This window comes from Petromyzon marinus, unplaced genomic scaffold (genome assembly GCF_048934315.1).
Source record: "Petromyzon marinus isolate PM22_M1 ecotype Great Lakes invasive population unplaced genomic scaffold, UKy_Petmar_22M1.pri1.0 PM_G_Scaffold_54, whole genome shotgun sequence".
Classification (NCBI taxonomy): Eukaryota; Metazoa; Chordata; class Hyperoartia; order Petromyzontiformes; family Petromyzontidae; genus Petromyzon; species Petromyzon marinus.
This window is the reverse complement of record NW_027423007.1, coordinates 1,234,578-1,254,949: the sequence shown is the minus strand read 5'-3', so window position 1 is coordinate 1,254,949 and position 20,372 is coordinate 1,234,578. Positions and strand designations below refer to the sequence as shown.

General features: G+C 41.7%; 1 protein-coding gene across 2 annotated transcripts; it reads right to left on the bottom strand.

Moving 5' to 3' along the window:
* Positions 1–606: 606 nt before the first annotated feature.
* Positions 607–9,329, bottom strand: LOC142917884 (speckle-type POZ protein-like). Of its 2 annotated transcripts, none has more exons than XM_076062223.1 (8): positions 9,233–9,329; positions 8,546–8,667; positions 8,220–8,371; positions 4,874–5,001; positions 3,912–4,089; positions 2,447–2,502; positions 1,897–2,019; positions 607–876 (listed from the first exon to the last, which is right to left on the bottom strand). In XM_076062223.1, exons 1-8 carry the CDS (start codon positions 9,308–9,310, stop codon positions 721–723), a joined length of 993 nt encoding a protein of 330 aa, XP_075918338.1. In that variant the 5' UTR covers positions 9,311–9,329; the 3' UTR covers positions 607–720. The 2 variants fall into 2 exon arrangements, with proteins under 2 accessions (XP_075918338.1, XP_075918339.1); XM_076062224.1 differs by lacking the exon at positions 9,233–9,329 and adding an exon at positions 9,093–9,180 and having other exon boundaries at positions 608–876.
* Between the last annotated feature and the right edge of the window lie 11,043 nt (positions 9,330–20,372).

The window sequence follows — 20,372 nt, the reverse complement described above, 5'->3', positions numbered from 1 at the left end:
ACTCATCCTTCACGTTAAGGTAGACATTGCAGGGTTTTAGACCATTGTTTTTGCTTAACTAAACAATTGAACCAAATTGTCCTGCCACCTAGGGACAATCACATCGAACGTTTTATTTTACACTCTCTCAATTGGGATATGTCGTGGTGTTTATTAGGTTGTAGTTTTCCACTTTTTCTACATATATACTTGTTTATAGAGTTGTAGATGTATAGATGTAACACTATATTACATGGTAAAGTGAATTTGGCCACCTTTTTGTGAAAGTAAACATATTTGCTTAAATTAACATTATTTTCAAAGCAGAGGAAAGTTGGTAGTCTGATGCAAAGTCTTCACGGTTGTTTGCATGGAGGCCACAGGTAAATAACCGCACCGTGCAGCCAAAGTTTTCCTGGTCATAGATGTTCTTTGCCTGCCACCGTTAAGTCTGTTTGAGACGCTTGCATGGAGGTCCCAGCTGTGGAGACTGGGCCGTGGCCAAGGCACGGAAAGCATCCGCAACCAGGTGAGGGCGAGACAGAACCATGGACTTCCAGCCCGCCGTCTCCATTACGTCCATCGCATGACTGCAAGTACAAGTTAGGGTTAAGCGAGCTCCTAATAAGCAGTGTCTATAAGGATTGGGGCAAACGGTTAGTCTCCATTAAAAGGGACTGTAATGCAAATTGCCAGGTAACATCATCAATGTTACGCAGCTCAGTGACAGTCACACTCTCACTAGACTTGCCTGTTTATTATGAAGTCAATGGCCCGGGCCTTCAACTGCTCTGCACTGTGCAAATCGGCCAAGATCAAAGTCTCTACAACATTTTCCACCGACAAGTTTGTGCATAGTGCCTCCTCGCACATCACCTTCAACCTCTCTAATGCATACTTGAGAAAAGTAAAAACAAAGTGCAATTTCAGTATTAAGAACACTATTTTCTCTACCTATTTCGCTTGTATAACATTCCCTCACCCCATGAACTACTTTATAAACGCAGTATATAGCAGTCAAATGTTTGAGAATTTTCTTAAAACATGGCATCAACCTTTCAGCATATTTATGTTTTAAGTCATGTATTTATTGATCTCTACTATAATTAGGGGTCCTTGTCCTAAACTTTATTATATTGGTTACAAAGTCATGCAAATTACAAAGGAGGTGAGATGTTGTTTTCCAAGAGCTTAAAGAGTTTGGTTAAGCTGATAAACAATGCAACTGCAAGCCACCATATTTCAACTCTAGCATAATATTAAACTTTAATGAACAAAGCTTGAACATGCGACTTTATACGATTTGTATTCTTATTTCATTACAATCGCTTTAGGAACTATTGAATATGATGTTCCAGAAGGGAGAGTAATGACTCTTAACTGATTATCTGGCAGATCTTCAGGAACAGCAGGATATCCGTTTCCTTAATAAAAGTATATTTGTTCCAATTTATTTCTATACAGCCATGCCATATCAAACAATCTTTTAAAACACTTCCCTTTATTTTATTACTAATTGTATCAATTGTTAATGTGATTAACAAAAATCCCTCAATACAAGAACACACAGCCAAATGGTTGCACTTAGGATAAAAATGCTGCATGTGAATGCACTTCAATGCACACGTACTAGCCTCTAGCATGGACTAATACCAGTTTGACATTCAATTCAATTGTGAAATTGCATGACAATTTATATTTTTTGTTGAAAATTCAATCATCTCCCAGGACATCAATTCCAAAACCTGAAAGCACTAATGTGAACGTCTACATCATATACATTTGCTATTCATATTATTTGTGACACGGGCTTTAGAAAATACCTAAATGCTGTTTTAATTTCACTTGCGACCTACAACTGCATACCGATACATCACAAGGTGGTGCGATCTCATGTTAATATTTTAAGCGTGTAACCTTGTCAGCAGCGGCCAGCAGCTCATCAGCCATCTTCTCCAGGTTTGGAGCCCTTCCCGTATAGACAAAACTCATCATTTCCTTGAACACGTCAGGCTCCACATCATTAATCTCCACTCGATTCTGCAAGGTAGCAACACAATATATTCAAATTAACTTCGGCATATATTGGGAGACGAAAATATAGCATTAAATTAAATAAACATCCTTTATATCTACACAACACATGTAAAGTGGCTCCATTCAAGTTGTATTCAACTTGCCGATGACTATTTATTGCGCGTAATAAATCCATTCTTGACACACATGCAATGGCCTTCTGTGAAATGTTGTATAAAAAATAGCTATAAAATACAATCTAACATTCCCTCGGAATGAATACTTTTTGATAATAAACGTGCAATGCGCCAAAAGAGTTACTAGGGTAATAGTTCAACATTTGACAGCACTCTCAAGAGATACTTATCAACCGATCCATTGTGACAAATGCACCTTGGAAATGTATGATCACAGTATTAATGTGCTGTATTAAGATTGCATTTAAAGATACCTTTTTGCTCTCTTCCATTTCATGTTCAAACATAGCATTAAAAACAAGTGACCGACCTGAAAAAGGTAAAGCAACTGTTAACAAATAGAGTAAAACCTTGGATTGCGAGAATAATTTGTTCCGGAAACGTGTTTGTAATCCAAAGCACTCGTATATCAAAGCACTCGTATATCAGTTGTGATCACGTGACGCTCGGCAGACAAAGCGTATACGTACTACTCGTATTGCAAAACCTCACTCGTTTATCAAATTAATATTTATTAAAAAAATTTGCTGGTCTTGCAAAACACTTGCAGACCAAGTTACTCGCAATTCAAGGTTTTACTGTACAGTGAATTGGAAAAACACCAGAATGTGGTACAGACACATTTAGATGTTATATCTAGAGATCAAATAATCTAGATACAAAAGAGGTAAAATCCAGATCCATATTTTATTTCATATGGCATATCCATTACAGATTTGTCAAACATGGACGCAAATAAATGTCCAAATTAGAGGCTCAAAACCTACACCATAACTGCATTGTGAAAAATGAATTCCTGCACAACAACGATATAGTGAAGTAAATAAAAACGGAATAAAAACTTTAGCAACAGGCTAATTAAATATGTTCATCTCTCACACAATACAATATTACATTTATATATGTAGTGACATCGCGAATGTCACTGTGTAATGCCGGCTATAGAGAGGCACGGCGTGCGATGTTTTAACATCGCGGGCACCACGTGGATGTGGGTGCAGTACCGGCCCGAGAGGGGCATGGTGAGCGCTGTCTGACAGTGCTGAGTGGCACCACGCTCTGCGTGGGGTGCCGACCCCTACAGGATAGGGTGTGAGAGTGCTGGCCATGGGAATGGGGTTACCAAGGGCCATGGCACTTGACCACGAAGGACACGTGACCGGTAAAGTGTACACAGGGCCCCCAGGTGGGGGCTAGGGGTGGTCACGTGTCAGGGCCGGGAACCCGCTAGAGGATTCCAGAAGGTGGTCGTGGCCAAGGGCGGAGCCACCCCCGCCACAGAGGATAAAAACCGGGTCCCTGAGAGGGACCGGCTGCTGTTGTTCATCCTGAAGAATCTACGTCCTACAAGAGTCACCAACACGTGGACCCGGACCCCGGCCAGGGTCCGGTCCGTCGTAGCTAATTCCCGTGTAATTAGTGTAGATAGCCTGGTGGTCCACCACCATAGGTTGTTCATGTGTTACGGGGTAGTACCCCGTGTGTCGGTTGAAGAAGTGCGTCTGTGACTCAGTTGAATTCATTACACATATTTACTGATGTATCCTTTAACAAAAAGCATTACAAATTGACGTAAGCCTTTGCCAGTGTAAGTTAATAAAATTCAGTGTAAAACAGGAAATGGCTGTAGTTGATTACCCCAAACTAATTACAGTATCATTAATTATATGGTTCTATTGTACACTAAACGACGCATGTGTTGCTTGTTGTGGCACAGACCTGCCAATACGGCCTTGTGTGCTTTAAACTCCTGGCCACCAACACGAAGCAGGCAGTCAGTGAAGCGGGAATTGTCCCAGATCTCCCCGAAGTCAACTGCCAGCCGGCAATCTGGCACTATCAATGTACTCATGCTGGATTGACCAGAAATGTTCACGGAATCCTGCACCACACTAACCTGCATAGACATCAACCAGCTTTGAGAAGGCATTTGATGATTTTTTTTTACAAATCCTCACTTAACTACACATTTTGCATGAAGATGTAGGCTTTGGTTCAATCAAGCAAGCAAATCTGCACAGACATCCTATATCAGAACAAGTGTTGTGAATAATGCCAAAATAGAGGTCCGTGAAATGTTTTTCATATTAATCAATTTTCATTCTATATTTTTGTCAAGTTATTTTACACTGTATAAACAGTTTAAACAGGTAGTGAGGCCCCTAATTATGGGTTCTGCACAACAACAGAGGAAGTGAACAGCCCTTCTTGATGTGCTTCCTTTCATTATCAAAAATGCTTGTATTTTGTAAAGTATTTTAAAGATAAAAAATATAAATCTGGCTGATTAAAAGGACCCCCCTAAGGACAAGAAACATTTACATCAAACTGGCTGATGTCCGAGAATAGGAAAAGGAATTCATGTGGCGACATTTAAACAAAACACTTTATGTAATACCTGACATTCTAGTTTATAAAAATGTCAAGGTTTAAATATAAACACTATCCAGAGGGAGAAAACCTAAAAAAAATTACGCTTGATTATTTAATTGTTGTGCTATGTTAACTCTAGCACCAGTGGAGGAAAAACGTGCTTGTAAAACTCATGTTAACAATTTCCTTGTATGGAACAGGGAAAGTAATTATTACAATCTTCAATTAAGTAGAATATTGACTCCAACTGTGCAATTGTAATGACTAAAATAGAAAATTACACATTAGCTGCAGCATGTCATACTTACTTCACCAAATAGTGTCAGTTTGTTATCTGGAAGCAAGTTATTAGATTCATCAAGCAAAAAATCTCTTCGAATGATTTTTTTAAATCCCCAGTCTTTTCCTTGGAAAAAGCGGTATGCTCGCGGGCTCTCTGTAAAAAAATAGATTTCAAACAATACTCACCAGTTCTTACAATAAACGGTGGTAATTTCATGTAATGGGAAAAACATTTTTTATTCTATTTTCAAAGTGTAAAAACAGCAATGTATTCTAAAGCCCTGCGCCACGGTGGCAGTCAACTACCTCGCCTGGTATATAGGTCATGGGTTCGATCTCAACCCTGATGCCTGTATATTTGGAATCTGCATGTTCTCCTTGTGGTTGCATGTATTTTTATCCAGATCTTCCGGTTTTTTCCTCCATATTTATAAAAATCCAGAGTATTTGGCTGCTATACATTTCCACACAATAAGCCATCTCGTTAAGCTATCGTTTGTGGCCGGGGCACTTCTGAAAAAGAGCTATGTACAGTGAGGGAAAAAAGTATTTGATTCCCTGCTGATTTTGTACGTTTGCCCACTGACAAAGAAATTATCAGTCTATCATTTTAATGGTAGGTTTATTTGAACAGTGAGAGACAGAAAAACAACAAAATTCAGAAAAACGCATGTCAAAAATGTTATAAATTGATTTGCATTTTAATGAGGGAAATAAGTATTTGACCCCTCTGCAAAACATGACCTAGTACTTGGTGGCAAAACCCTTGTTGGCAATCACAGAGGTCAGACGTTTCTTGTAGTTGGCCACCTGGTTTGCACACATCTCAGGAGGGATTTTGTCCCACTCCTCTTTGCAGATCTTCTCCAAGTCATTAAGGTTTCGAGGCTGATGTTTGGCAACTCGAACCTTCAGCTCCCTCCACATATTTTCTATGGGATTAAGGTCTGGAGACTGGCTAGGCCACTCCAGGACCTTAATGTGCTTTTTCTTGAGCCACTCCTTTGTTGCCTTGGCCGTGTGTTTTAGGTTATTGTCATGCTGGGATACCCATACAGGACCCATTTTCAATGCCCTGGCTGAGGGAAGGAGGTTCTCACCCAAGATTTGACGGTACATGGCCCCGTCCATTTTCCCTTTGATGCGGTGAAGTTGTCCCGTCCCCTTAGCAGAAAAACACCCCCAAAGCATAATGTTTACACCTCCATGTTTGACAGTGGGGATGGTGTTCTTGGGGTCATAGGCAGCATTCCTCCTCCTCCAAACACGGCGAGTTGAGTTGATGCCAAAGAGGTCCATTTTGGTCTCATCTGACCACAACACTTTCACCCAGTTGTCCTCTGAATCACTCAGATGTTCATTGGCAAGCTTCAGACAGGCATGTATATGTACTTTGTTTTGCAGGGGGACCTTGCGGGCGCTGCAGGATTTCAGTCCTTCACGGCGTAGTGTGTTACCAATTGTTTTCTTGGTGACTATGGTCCCAGCTGCCTTGAGATCATTGACAAGATCCTCCCGTGTAGTTCTGGGCTGATTCCTCACCGTTCTCATGATCATTGCAACCCCACGAGGTGAGATCTTGCATGGGGCCCCAAACCGAGGGAGATTGACAGTTCTTTTGTGTTTCTTCCATTTGCGAATAATCGCACCAACTGTTGTCACCTTCTCACCAAGCTGCTTGGCAATGGTCTTGTAGCCCATTCCAGCCTTGTGTAGGTCTACAATCTTGTCCCTGACATCCTTGGAGAGCTCTTTGGTCTTGGCCATGGTGGAGAGTTTGGAATCTGATTGATTGCTTCTGTGGAAAGGTGTCTGTTATACAGGTAAGCTGAGATTAGGAGCACTCCCTTTAAGAGTGTGCTCCTAATCTCAGCTCATTACCTGTATAAACGACACCTGGGAGCCAGAAATCTTTCTGATTGAGAGGGAGTCAAATACTTATTTCCCTCATTAAAATGCCAATCAATTTATACAATTTTTGACATGCGTTTTTCTGGATTTTGTTGTAGTTATTCTGTCTCTCACTGTTGAAATAAACCTGCCATTAAAATTATAGACTGATCATTTCTTTGTTAGTGGGCAAACGTACAAAATCAGCAGGGCATCAAATACTTTTTTCCCACACTGTAGTTCAGTGGGCCTTGCCTGGTAAAATAAAAATAGTTCAGTTTAGCTTTTAACTTCAAGGTAGATGAAAATCAGACCTGGATTTAAGTGTATGAAGATATAGTTCATATGGATTAGTTGAATGTGTTTGTGTATTAATAATGCTTGTCTTTGTAAACATGGTTGTGTGACGTGAGTTACATGTTAACATTACCAAAGACAACACCAAAGCAAATAATAAGAAAAAAACATGAAAGTTTAAAACAAAAAGATAGATTTAGACTCTCAGAAACATGTTAATAGCCTTAGCAAAGCACAGTAAATGTATGGATGTCATCACTTAAAATAGTTATCGCGCATTGAAAGAGTATCCTGAAAGTAATAAGGCAATTATAAAACAAACAATATGAACCACTAAAGCAAGGTAAAGGAGAAGTGTGAAATGGGATGAAAATGCCAACCTTTGTAAAACCACCAGAAATGAATAAAAAAATGGATGAGAATACAAACAAAAATAATGAAGTTGTAATAAACAGTGAGTGCAAGCAGAAAAATAAAGCCGTCACTTGATAAATTACAATGGAATAACACATGGTGAAGATTGTAAAACTAGGAAAAGAAATGTCCGTGAATGACAATGTCCAGGTACACTAAGCAAAATAAAATAATTATTGGAGGGTCAATATCATGGAAAACACAAAAAATATGCATAATGGCAACTTCTGAAGGTGGAACAGGATCAAGAGCACTTTTGGAATATTAATTTGATAATGAAAAGTTGCAATGTGCTACAGGATGAAAGATTCCAATCTAGTGCATATTACCTACTATGAAACACTGATTACAAATAGAAACACTGACAAATGGAACAAAACCAAAAAGTACACAAAGCGTGGAGAGAAGTATGTTGAGAATTACAGTGAGAAACTGAAAGAGGAACACGTTGGTCAAATCAAAACGGCAAATTAGAGACAACATATTGACTGTTGTAAATATAGATTGGGCTTGGACAGGACACATCGCTAAATGGGATGGTTGATGGATGAGACTAGTGGTCGAATAGGAAGAAAAGTAGAGTACATGCCCAAGACGATGTCAAACGTAGACAAGGAGATATTAGATCAGCTCATGTGAAGGATGAGGGATGGTGTTCGTAAGGTTTATACAATGTTTCAAGCAGTCGATAAATAATGGCTGATTATGATATAATCCTGTTACCAAATACACATATGACGTGAATTGATACTTAAATACAAGTAGTTTCACCCATAGCCTTGGTTTCCTCTCCCTTGGCATTAAGAATAGAAACCTTGAACTTGGCGTAGACTTCACTCTTGGGACAGCTGACCAATAACAAGTACAACGATAGGTAATCTTTACTCTCTTCGTCAAGACCCTTGGGGTGTATGCGTAGGCACCTGATTGAACATATAAACAAGACATATTAGGTGTGTATGTACGCGCAGACTACATTGCTAAAACAATATAGTATGAACTAAAACATGCACTATGCAAAATTGTTCTAGTAAAGCACCTCCGTGAGCATTGTGATTTTTTTTTTAATGTCATAAAATAGCCAGAATTTACTGTACCATTTCAATGTATCATTGGTGCCTGCTGAAAATGTAGAACTCTTGAGAACTTGGCCCATTTCTTCACGACAGAAGCTGAAATTGTTGATGGTCCACATATAAGAGAACTTTACAACCTTAACCTGAAATACACGAGCACATAACAGCTATAAAGCTCATTCATTACCATAAATACATGACCATTGACAAACCCTCAAGTATTTCACCCACACATCTGAATATTGTGCTCAAAAACACAAACTGCCTATAAGGAAAGAAACATTACTGTACATGAAAGGGTCTTATTAGTGTTCTGGGATTACCTTGCATGTTCATTACTGCACAGCGTTAACACAACAAGTCTCAACATGTCATAGATTAGAGTGTGCAATAAAAGGCCTTTTTATTTTTTTTATTTGATAAAAACTGCTGCCCCTTTTGTAAAAATACACTACCAGTCAAAATCAGAGACAATTATCTAGTATAATGTTGTTAGTGCAATTCTATGAACTTTGCAATCTGATGTACAAAAATAGCCTGTACAATGATAATCCATAATTGCACTTACACATAATTATGAAACCATTTTGGATGGCTTTGCGATGAACAAAAAACGTGTAAAAGTTAAATGCATTAGCCATGCGCATACTTTGACCGGCACAAGACGGAGACCCGTTGAATGTGATTGGCCACAGGGGAACAAGTTACCTGTGTGTAGCACCAGCTTTCTGCGATGGGCGCATTGGACATTTCAGACGGAGGTGGGGGGCTCGGGGCCCTGGACATGTTTGCATTGAACGCGAGGGAAGTGACATCATCAGGTGACATTAAGAAGGAAGTGACATCATGAGGTGACATTAAGCAGGAAGTGACATCATCAGGCGACATTAAGAAGGAAGTGACATCAGGCGACATTTAGACGGAAGTGACATCATCAGGTGACATTGAGAGGGGAAGTGACATCAATAGGCAACAATAAGAGGGAAGTGACATCATCAGGCGACATTAAGAGGGAAGTGACATCATCAGGCGATATTAAGAGGGAAGTGACATCATCAGGCGATATTAACAGGGAAGTGACATCATTAGGCGACATTAAGAGGTAAGTGACATCATCAGGCGCCATTAAGAGGGAAGTGACATCATCAGTCAACATTAAGAGGGAAGTGACATCATTAGGCGACATTAAGAGGGAAGTGACATCATCAGGCGATATTAACATGTAAGTGACATCATCAGGCGATATTAACACGTAAGTGACTACGAGATTACGAGTTAAATGTTCTTGCTGTGGTTTTCACACCTGACGATGATTGCTTGTGTTGCGGTCGAAACGTCGTAAGAATTTTATTGTTTTATATATTTTTTTATTATTTTATTGTTTCCCTTCTACGTGGTGACTTTACCGAAAGAACAAAGAATATGAATCGCCGCAGTCACGAAAGATTTAAATAATTAAATAAAATTGCAAGAGATTGATTATTCGTGCAAAAGAGCGTCGCGTAACCGATCACTCAGGAGTGGGACCTGCGCCTTTAGTGGCACCCCGACGTGAAACGAGCACACGGCACCAACTGTCCCCACTTCCTGAAACGGAACGGGGTTTTACAATCGATGCACGTGCAACTAGTCTCAATGATTGTTGCGCACAGGAGTGCTTCAGGAGAGCATCAGCGAGGTTTTACTGTTCCTCCTCCACTGGAAGGGCGCAGGCTACAGCACAGCGGTTTACCACCAGGCACTCCGTAGTTTGGGTTGTGTGGACACAACATCGCAGGGCTGTGAGACTTCTTGAAGGAGGAGATGTGGCACATCAGCCTGTTGATGTTTTGATTTAAAGCTTTCCTTACTGCAGTAATTCATATTCTTAGCTCTTTCGGTAAAGTCACGTTGAAGGGAAACAATAAAATATATTTTTATCTAAAGCTTTCGTGACTGCAGTAATTCATATTCTTAGTTTTTTCGGTAAAGTCACGTTGAAGAGAAACAACAAAATAACAAAATATATATAAAACAATAAACAATTCTCACGACGTTTCGACCATAACTCAAACGGTCATCATCAGGTGTGTTGGTTTGCATAAATTTATTTTTAAACGGCACATTTATTTATAAATTATGATGACCGTTTGAGTTATGGTCGAAACGTCGTGAGATTTTTTTATTGTTTTATATATATTTTGTTATTTTGTTGTTTCTCTTCAACGTGACTTTACCGAAAAAACTAAGAATAATAAAATATATATTGTGTTATATATATATTTTATTGTTTTATTGTTTCCCTTCAACGTGACTTTACCGAAAGAGCTAAGAATATGAATTACTGCAGTCACGAAAGCTTTAAATCAAGAGTCCATCTATGTTCTGAAAAGAGGAGGGGGGAGACGAAAAATTAATTTATGCTGTCTGAAAGCCACCGTAAGCGTGAACAATCAATTAAGACCTGAAATGGTTTATCAAATCCTTCCAATGATTGCTAAGCCAGAGTCCATTTTCTCGGTTGAAAGTGTCTCTGTGTTTGTATATGTGGATAGCCTCATGAACAAATCTCTCATGGTAGCCAGATGGATTGCAAAGAACCTCTGTCTTGGAGAAGTCAATGTCATGTGAGCCTACTGAATTATAACAGTGATCTGCCATGGCCGAGGTGTTGGTCCTACCGTGTTTAAGGTCTGCTTTGTGTTCACGAATGCGGTCCGAGACATGGCGTTTGGTTTCTCCAATGTAACTACTACCACAGAGGCAACTTAGTTTGTAGACACCAGGGTACTGTATGTCGTGATAGCGAACTAATGCGTATAATGCTCCCACATTTATAATGAACTTAGGTGGGTGACCACTATTGATTCCCATGTCACAGGGCTATACCTAATACATGAAAACTTGAAATAAAACTTGAATAACAGACTGTTGAGGAAATTGCTGTTGGCGAGTAACAGCGTCTATGAAGGCTGGCACAGCACACGAGCAGTGGGTGGCCAACAGCAGGCCGGGCCACCAGAGACCCACAGAGACCCACAGGGAAACATAGATTCTGACAGAGACACACAGAGACCCACAGAGACTCAGAGAGACCGACAGAGACACACAGAGACCCAGAGACACCCACAGAGACACACTGAGATACACAGAGACCAACAGACACAGAGACTCATAGAGACCCACAGGGACACACAGAGACCCGTACAGACCCGTAGAGACTCATAGAGACCCATATAGACCCAGAGTGACTGAGACTCGTAGACACCCATAGAGGCTCAGGGACTCACAGAGACCCATAGAGACACCATCACCACCACCATCACAACCATGATCATCACCACCATCACAACCACCACCACGATCACACTGCACCAGGTACTCATTTAAAGCCATACCGACCCATGGAAAGCGGTTTAAATATTCGGCACCATTATTGGTCGTGAGTGGGGAGGAATTGAACTCTGTTCACTGGGTTCGCAACACAGCATTGCAAGCCACCACACTGCCGCTCCCCATTAGGACGACGCACACGGCATTGACAACCTTGATGCTTCCGGTTGCTTGCGATGAAGTGACCGGTTGGCTCAGCCTGTCAAGAGCACCGAGCTGTACCGCTGAGACCATGGGTTTGAAATTCAGGCAACTTGCTTGTGATTTTAAACCAGGTTTCTCAAGCGTATTGCATTTGGCTAAATTCCAGCTGAGAATGAAAATATCAGTTTCACTCTCGTACGTGAAACATTTTTCTTGGTGGCAGGGCGTGTGGGGAGGTGCTGCTCATGACTGTTTGGGGGGGGGGGGTGGTGGTGACACGTGGCCCCCCAATGATCCGATCAAAATCCCTCATTTCGATCGGATCATTGGGGTTTACAGTGAGGGAAAAAAAGTATTTGATCCCCTGCTGATTTTGTACGTTTGCCCACTGACAAAGAAATATAATTTTAAGAAATATAATTTTAAGAAATATAATTTTAATGGTAGGTTTATTTGAACAGTGAGAGATAGAATAACAACAAAATCCAGAAAAATGCATGTCAAAAATGCTATAAATTTATTTGCATTTTAATGAGGGAAATAAGTATTTGACTCCCTCTCAATCAGAAAGATTTCTGGCTCCCAGGTGTCTTTTATACAGGTAACGAGCTGAGATTAGGAGCACACTCTTAGAGGGAGTGCTCCTAATCTCAGCTCGTTACCTGTATAAAAGACACCTGTCCACAGAAGCAATCAATCAATCAATCAGATCCCAAACTCTCCACCAGTCAACGCCCTACCTGGTTGATTGACGTTGAGAGACCACGCCCACACACGTGATCGTCTAACGTGGTCGATTCCCACGTCTACACAGTAGGAATCGATTAATGAAGGTTCATTTTAGACCACTGTTGATTCCCATGTTATCCCAATGCAAATCGATTTTATTAGCCTAAGCCACAAATAAATCGGTTCCCATGTTGTCCCAATTGAAATCGACTCATACATCCGTAATTCTATTATAATCGATTCCTAATGTTATCCCATTAGGAATCGGCGCGAGAATAGTTAATCGAAATTTGAATCGATTTTCTCTGCAGGTGACTTGGCGCAGCAGCCACGGTAAGCCGAGCCGATCGATACATCATCGGGTGCCAGGTTGTGGTGGACGTGGGGAGCGGTGGTGCAGTGGTTAGCGCACTGTGTGTGTGTGGGGAGCGGTGGTGCAGTGGTTAGCGCACTGTGTGTGTGTGGGGAGCGGCGGTGCAGTGGTTAGCGCACTGTGTGAGTGTGTGTTGAGTTTATGTGTGCGTTGGGGTGGTAGCTGTGAACACAGTGGGTACTGTGTGGTTAGTAGTGACAAGTACATTATTATACAGCAGTGCCTTAAACTTGTTATTAGATTCAAGTTTAACGTTGCAATGACTATTGTTTGCTAAACATAACTTAACATTTTTAATGACTGAGTTGAGTTTATGCGTGCATTGGGGTGGTAGCTGTGAACACAGTGGGGACTGTCTGTGTACTCAGTAGTGAGTAGTACATTATTATACAGCAGTGCATCTCATACACACACACACATCTCATACACACACACACGCATCTCATACACACACGCATCTCATACACACACACACATCTCATACACACACACATCTCATACACACCCACGCATCTCATACACACACATGCATCTCATACACACACACGCATCTCATATACACATGCATCTCATATACACACACATCTCATACACACACACACATCTCATACACACACACATCTCATACACACACACTCGCATGCATCTCATACACACAAAGACAAAGACCCCCGTATAGCCTTAACAGACTCGGGGCAATCGCTGGGAGCCAACACCTATGAAGGCCGGCCCAGCACACGATGGGGTGGGTGGCCAAACACCACGCCCGGCCGCATTTGTCTCCCAAGTGGCGATGTTCACACCCTGCACCAAGTACTCATTTAAGGCTGAGTTAACTTCAAAGACGGAAACAGGAATACTTCTTCACAATTATGGCAAATCGCCTGATGAAGCTGGTTGTAATAATCAGTGAAACGTCATACTCTAATGGTAAATGTTCTGGGTTTACTATCCAATACACAACCAGTGTGCTGAAGCAGTAACTAATTGGCACGTTTTGTTTACGTGACAAACCTTACTAATTGGCTGTGTCAGGTGGTGGCGGGTTTAACGACACATTTATATTTACGCAATCTAACCCAAAAAAAGGTCCCTTTATTATGGATGATATTGGTCGCAAAAGCCTACTAGGTTTTAAACTGAGTCGACCCAGGGGAAGCCCAGGACTGGTTCAGATCATCGTCGCTGGTGTTGGCCGTGAGTGGGAATCACTCAGGTCGCCAGGTTCATAGTGCAGCACGCTCACCGCTGCACTACCGCTTCCCATATACACACACACACACATGCATCTCATACACACAACAAAGACAAATATTTCGATTTAAAGCTTTCGTGACTGCAATGATTCATCTTCTTTGGTTCTTTCGGTAAAGTCACGTAGAATAAGAATAAAATAATAAATTGATAAAATAAAATAACACAATAATATTCTCACGACGTTTCGGCCACAACACAAGCGGCCTTCATCAGGTGAAGGGACGAGACTGTCTGGTAGGACAGCGCTGGAGTGAAAGAGCCACGTTCAGATCACGGCCTTTAAGCCTCAACTTTAGCACCACGGATAGCTACGGGCCCCGTTCAGACGGACGAGTTCATCCATGGTCGGAACAGAGGAGGGGGAGAGAGACAGCTGCGAGGCCCTAGTATACTCCATGTTGTAAAACCATACCATTAACCGTGGTGTAAGAGGTATTAAGAGGCAATGCTGGCGAAAGAGCTGCGGTCTGAAGGTCATCGTAAAAATACAATTAATTAAGAACAGAAATGATTTAAAACATCTTTCCAGTGGTTACTAAGCCAGAATCCATCTTCTCGGTTGAAATTGTCTCTGTGCTTGTATATGTGAATGGCCTCATGAACGAATCTCTCATGGTAGCCGGTTGGTTTGCAAAGAACCTCCGTCTTGGAGAAGTCAATGTCATGTGAGCCCACTGAATTATAACAGTGATCTGCCACGGCAGAGGAGTTCGTCCTACCGTGTTTCAAGTCTGCTTTATGTTCGCGGATGCGGTCCGAGATATGTCTTTTGGTTTCTCCAATGTAGCTACTACCACAGAGGCACTTTAGTTTGTAAACGCCCGGGTACTGTATGTCTGGAACAGCATCTTTTACAGATGGAACTAAATCACGGATTTTATGTACTGTGTTGAATCGGACCTGGATCTTGTGTTTATTCAGGATTTTGGAGATCTTTTTTAGTGACCCCTGCAATGTAGGGTAAGGTGATGGTTTTGAGTGGCTCCACAAGAGGATCCTTCTTCATGACTGGAGTGATGGCTTTGCGGATTGTGTAGCCGGAGTAGCCATTAGCCCTGAGAGCCTGGTGTACGTGCTTGAGTTCACTGATAATGTGTTCCTGGTCGGAAATGCATTGGGCTCTATGGCATAGAGTCTTGATGAGGGAGTTCTTCTGGGATGGATGGTGGTGGGAATCCGGTTTCAAGTAAGCATCTGTATGGGTAGCTTTCCTGTAGACAGAGTGGCTCATTGAACCATCATGTCTCCTTTTAATTAAGACATCCAAAAAGGGTAGTTTGCCATCTTTTTCGACCTCCATGGTAAATCTGATGGCTGGGTGTATGGAATTGATGTGGTCGCAGAATTGGTCTAGAGCAGGCTGGCCATGTGGCCAGATGACAAAGGTGTCATCAACGTACCTCTTCCATAAGGTCGGGCGTAGAGTGGCAGTCTGGATGGCGTCAGTTTCAAATTTTTCCATGAATACGTTGGCTACAACCGGAGATAGGGGGGAGCCCATTGGGGTGCCCTCAGTTTGTTTGTAGAAAGTTCCATTCCAGGTGAAGTATGTGTTGGTTAAGCAATGTCTCACCAGGGGGGGTACATCAGTATGCAGTCCTTGATGAACCAGGTCTTCAATGATAGCGATGGTGTCAGGTACCGGGACATTGGTGAACAAGGACACCACATTAAAACTGACAAGCAGGTCGTTTGGGGACAGGGAAATGCCTTTGATTGTCGATACCAGGTGAGTAGAATTTAGTACCGCAGAGGTGGTTTTTCCAGTGAAAGGTCGCAGTATATCAGCAAGAAAACGTGCCAGTTTGTAGGTGGGGGAGTTGATAGTAGAGACGATGGGACGAAGGGGTGTATCTTCTTTGTGTATCTTTGGAAGGCCATATAATCTTGGTGGTCTGGCAGCAGAGGGTTTCAACGAGAACTGTTTGATCTCATCAATTAATGCTGTTGAATCAGAGATGATTTTGTTCGTTTTGGTGACCAGGCTGTTGGTGGGATCTCTTTTTATTTTTGTATAGCTGCCATCGTCGAGTAGTTCTTGAATTTTGTTGTTATATTCTGTTTTGTCCATGATGACAGTGGCATTGCCTTTGTCGGCTGAGAGGACGACATTATCATCCCTCTTTTTTAATTGAGATAATTCAAAACGTTCGTCTTTGCTGATGTTGCTGGGTGGCAACTTAGCGTTTTTGAGGGTTGCAGCGATTTCAGATCTTGCTATGTCTGCAGAGATGTGACTCAAGCCCTTGAGTGCAACGTCGACATGGGCAATGATATCATTAACCGGTAAGTGTCTCGGTGTGACAGCAAAGTTTAGACCTTTAGCTAAAACGGATTTCAGACCATCAGAAATGGAACTGTTACTGCGATTAATTACGACTTTGTTGACGTCTATCTTTTCGGTGTGTGGATCCGATTTTTTGCTGGAGAGGTGATTGAATTTGGAAATCAAATTGTCCCTACATTTGTTCGACATAGTGGCAGCCGAAGAGGTAGTCATATTGTCTACATGTTCTCAATCCGATGTAGACATTGTTGCTGTCAATTTTAAGTGTGATTTGTAGAGTGTCTTGTCTAACTGATTGAGTTCGGTGCGTGTAAGTCTGATTTTTTCCGAGATAAGAGCGAAGCTAGTTCTAGCTAGAATTCGTTTTGCATTGAGAGAAGTTGCAACAGCAGAGGTTAGTGTAAATACGGTTGGTATTACCTTAGAGTCGCGGCATCTCTTCAGAAAGGTGAGAGACTCGATTAGTTGAGCCTTCTTATCCCGGAGTCTTTTGAATGATCTTAAGGATGTGTGGAATCCCTCCCCGTAGAGGCGGTTAAATTTCGATTTAAAGCTTTCGTGACTGCAATGATTCATCTTCTTTGGTTCTTTCGGTAAAGTCACGTAGAATGAGAATAAAATAATAAATTGATAAAATAAAATAACACAATAATAATTTCAGATGGTCTGAAATCCGTTTTAGCTAAAGGTCTAAAGTTTGCTGTCACACCGAGACACTTACCGGTTAATGATATCATTGCCCATGTCGACGTTGCACTCAAGGGCTTGAGTCACATCTCTGCAGCGTAGCAAGATCTGAAATCGCTGCAACCCTCAAAAACGCTAAGTTGCCACCCAGCAACATCAGCAAAGACGAACGTTTTGAATTATCTCAATTAAAAAAGAGGGATGATATTGTCGTCCTCTCAGCCGACAAAGGCAATGCCACTGTCATCATGGACAAAACAGAATATAACAACAAAATTCAAGAACTACTCGACGATGGCAGCTATACAAAAATAAAAAGAGATCCCACCAACAGCCTGGTCACCAAAACGAACAAAATCATCTCTGATTCAACAGCATTAATTGATGAGATCAAACAGTTCTCGTTGAAACCCTCTGCTGCCAGACCACCAAGATTATATGGCCTTCCAAAGATACACAAAGAAGATACACCCCTTCGTCCCATCGTCTCTACTATCAACTCCCCCACCTACAAACTGGCACGTTTTCTTGCTGATATACTGCGACCTTTCACTGGAAAAACCACCTCTGCGGTACTAAATTCTACTCACCTGGTATCGACAATCAAAGGCATTTCCCTGTCCCCAAACGACCTGCTTGTCAGTTTTGATGTGGTGTCCTTGTTCACCAAAGTCCCGGTACCTGACACCATCGCTATCATTGAAGACCTGGTTCATCAAGGACTGCATACTGATGTACCCCCCCTGGTGAGACATTGCTTAACCAACACATACTTCACCTGGAATGGAACTTTCTACAAACAAACTGAGGGCACCCCAATGGGCTCCCTCCTATCTCCGGTTGTAGCCAACGTATTCATGGAAAAATTTGAAACTGACGCCATCCAGACTGCCACTCTACGCCCGACCTTATGGAAGAGGTACGTTGATGACACCTTTGTCATCTGGCCACATGGCCAGCCTGCTCTAGACCAATTCTGCGACCACATCAATTCCATACACCCAGCCATCAGATTTACCATGGAGGTCGAAAAAGATGGCAAACTACCCTTTTTGGATGTCTTAATTAAAAGGAGACATGATGGTTCAATGAGCCACTCTGTCTACAGGAAAGCTACCCATACAGATGCTTACTTGAAACCGGATTCCCACCACCATCCATCCCAGAAGAACTCCCTCATCAAGACTCTATGCCATAGAGCCCAATGCATTTCCGACCAGGAACACATTATCAGTGAACTCAAGCACGTACACCAGGCTCTCAGGGCTAATGGCTACTCCGGCTACACAATCCGCAAAGCCATCACTCCAGTCATGAAGAAGGATCCTCTTGTGGAGCCACTCAAAACCATCACCTTACCCTACATTGCAGGGGTCACTAAAAAAGATCTCCAAAATCCTGAATAAACACAAGATCCAGGTCCGATTCAACACAGTACATAAAATCCGTGATTTAGTTCCATCTGTAAAAGATGCTGTTCCAGACATACAGTACCCGGGCGTTTACAAACTAAAGTGCCTCTGTGGTAGTAGCTACATTGGAGAAACCAAAAGACATATCTCGGACCGCATCCGCGAACATAAAGCAGACTTGAAACACGGTAGGACGAACTCCTCTGCCGTGGCAGATCACTGTTATAATTCAGTGGGCTCACATGACATTGACTTCTCCAAGACGGAGGTTCTTTGCAAACCAACCGGCTACCATGAGAGATTCGTTCATGAGGCCATTCACATATACAAGCACAGAGACAATTTCAACCGAGAAGATGGATTCTGGCTTAGTAACCACTGGAAAGATGTTTTAAATCATTTCTGTTCTTAATTAATTGTATTTTTACGATGACCTTCAGACCGCAGCTCTTTCGCCAGCATTGCCTCTTAATACCTCTTACACCACGGTTAATGGTATGGTTTTACAACATGGAGTATACTAGGGCCTCGCAGCTGTCTCTCTCCCCCTCCTCTGTTCCGACCATGGACGAACTCGTCCGTCTGAACGGGGCCCGTAGCTATCCGTGGTGCTAAAGTTGAGGGTAAGAATCCACCCATTTTTTCGCCATATAGCATTGTGATATATAACGACTTATTGTTGGTAGCTTAGCTGATTGGAGAATATAGAGTTTATTGATAACATTAAGGTAATTTTTATTTTAGTTGTTTATTGGTTCACTATATAGTACTGTGAATAGCTCAGATGTGTAGGCCTTGACTTCAACATAGTCATTTCTGTGACCAGTCACTAGCTAATCACTCAGTTATTTCAATGCTAAATTCGCCTAGTTATTTCAATGCTAAATTCTCCTGTTTGATTTGTACTAAGTGCCTCGGTGAATGTGTATGGTCTGACTTTAACGTAGCTATTTCTGTGAGCAGTTACAAGCTAATCACTCAGCTATTTCAATGCTAAATTCTATGCTAATTCCATTGTCAAGGGGTGCCTCTGCGGATGTGTATGCTTTTGACTTAGCTATTTCAATGCTAAATTCTATGCTAATTCCATTGTCAAGGGGTGCCTCTGCGGATGTGTATGCTTTAACTTTTAACATAACTATTTCTGTGACCAGTCACAAGCTAATCATTCAGCCATTTCAATGCTAAATTATATGCTAATTCCTTTGTCAAGGCGCTTTGTTCCTCTCACACAGCTTAAAGGCCGTGATCTGAACGTGGCTCTTTCACTCCAGCGCTGTCCTACCAGACAGTCTCGTCCCTTCACCTGATGAAGGCCGCTTGTGTTGTGGCCGAAACGTCGTGAGAATATTATTGTGTTATTTTATTTTATTTTATCAATTTGTTATTTTATTCTCATTCTACGTGACTTTACCGAAAGAACCAAAGAAGACAATGTTTCTACTTGCTCTGATGTCCGTGATCTTTGTGTTTGATATAAATTTCACCCCCTTTTGCAACGTTAGCTGATTCGATGGCTTCGTTATGTTTTCTTCACCATCGTCTAAATTGTTGCTCTCGGCATATACGCGATGCCACCGCAAGATC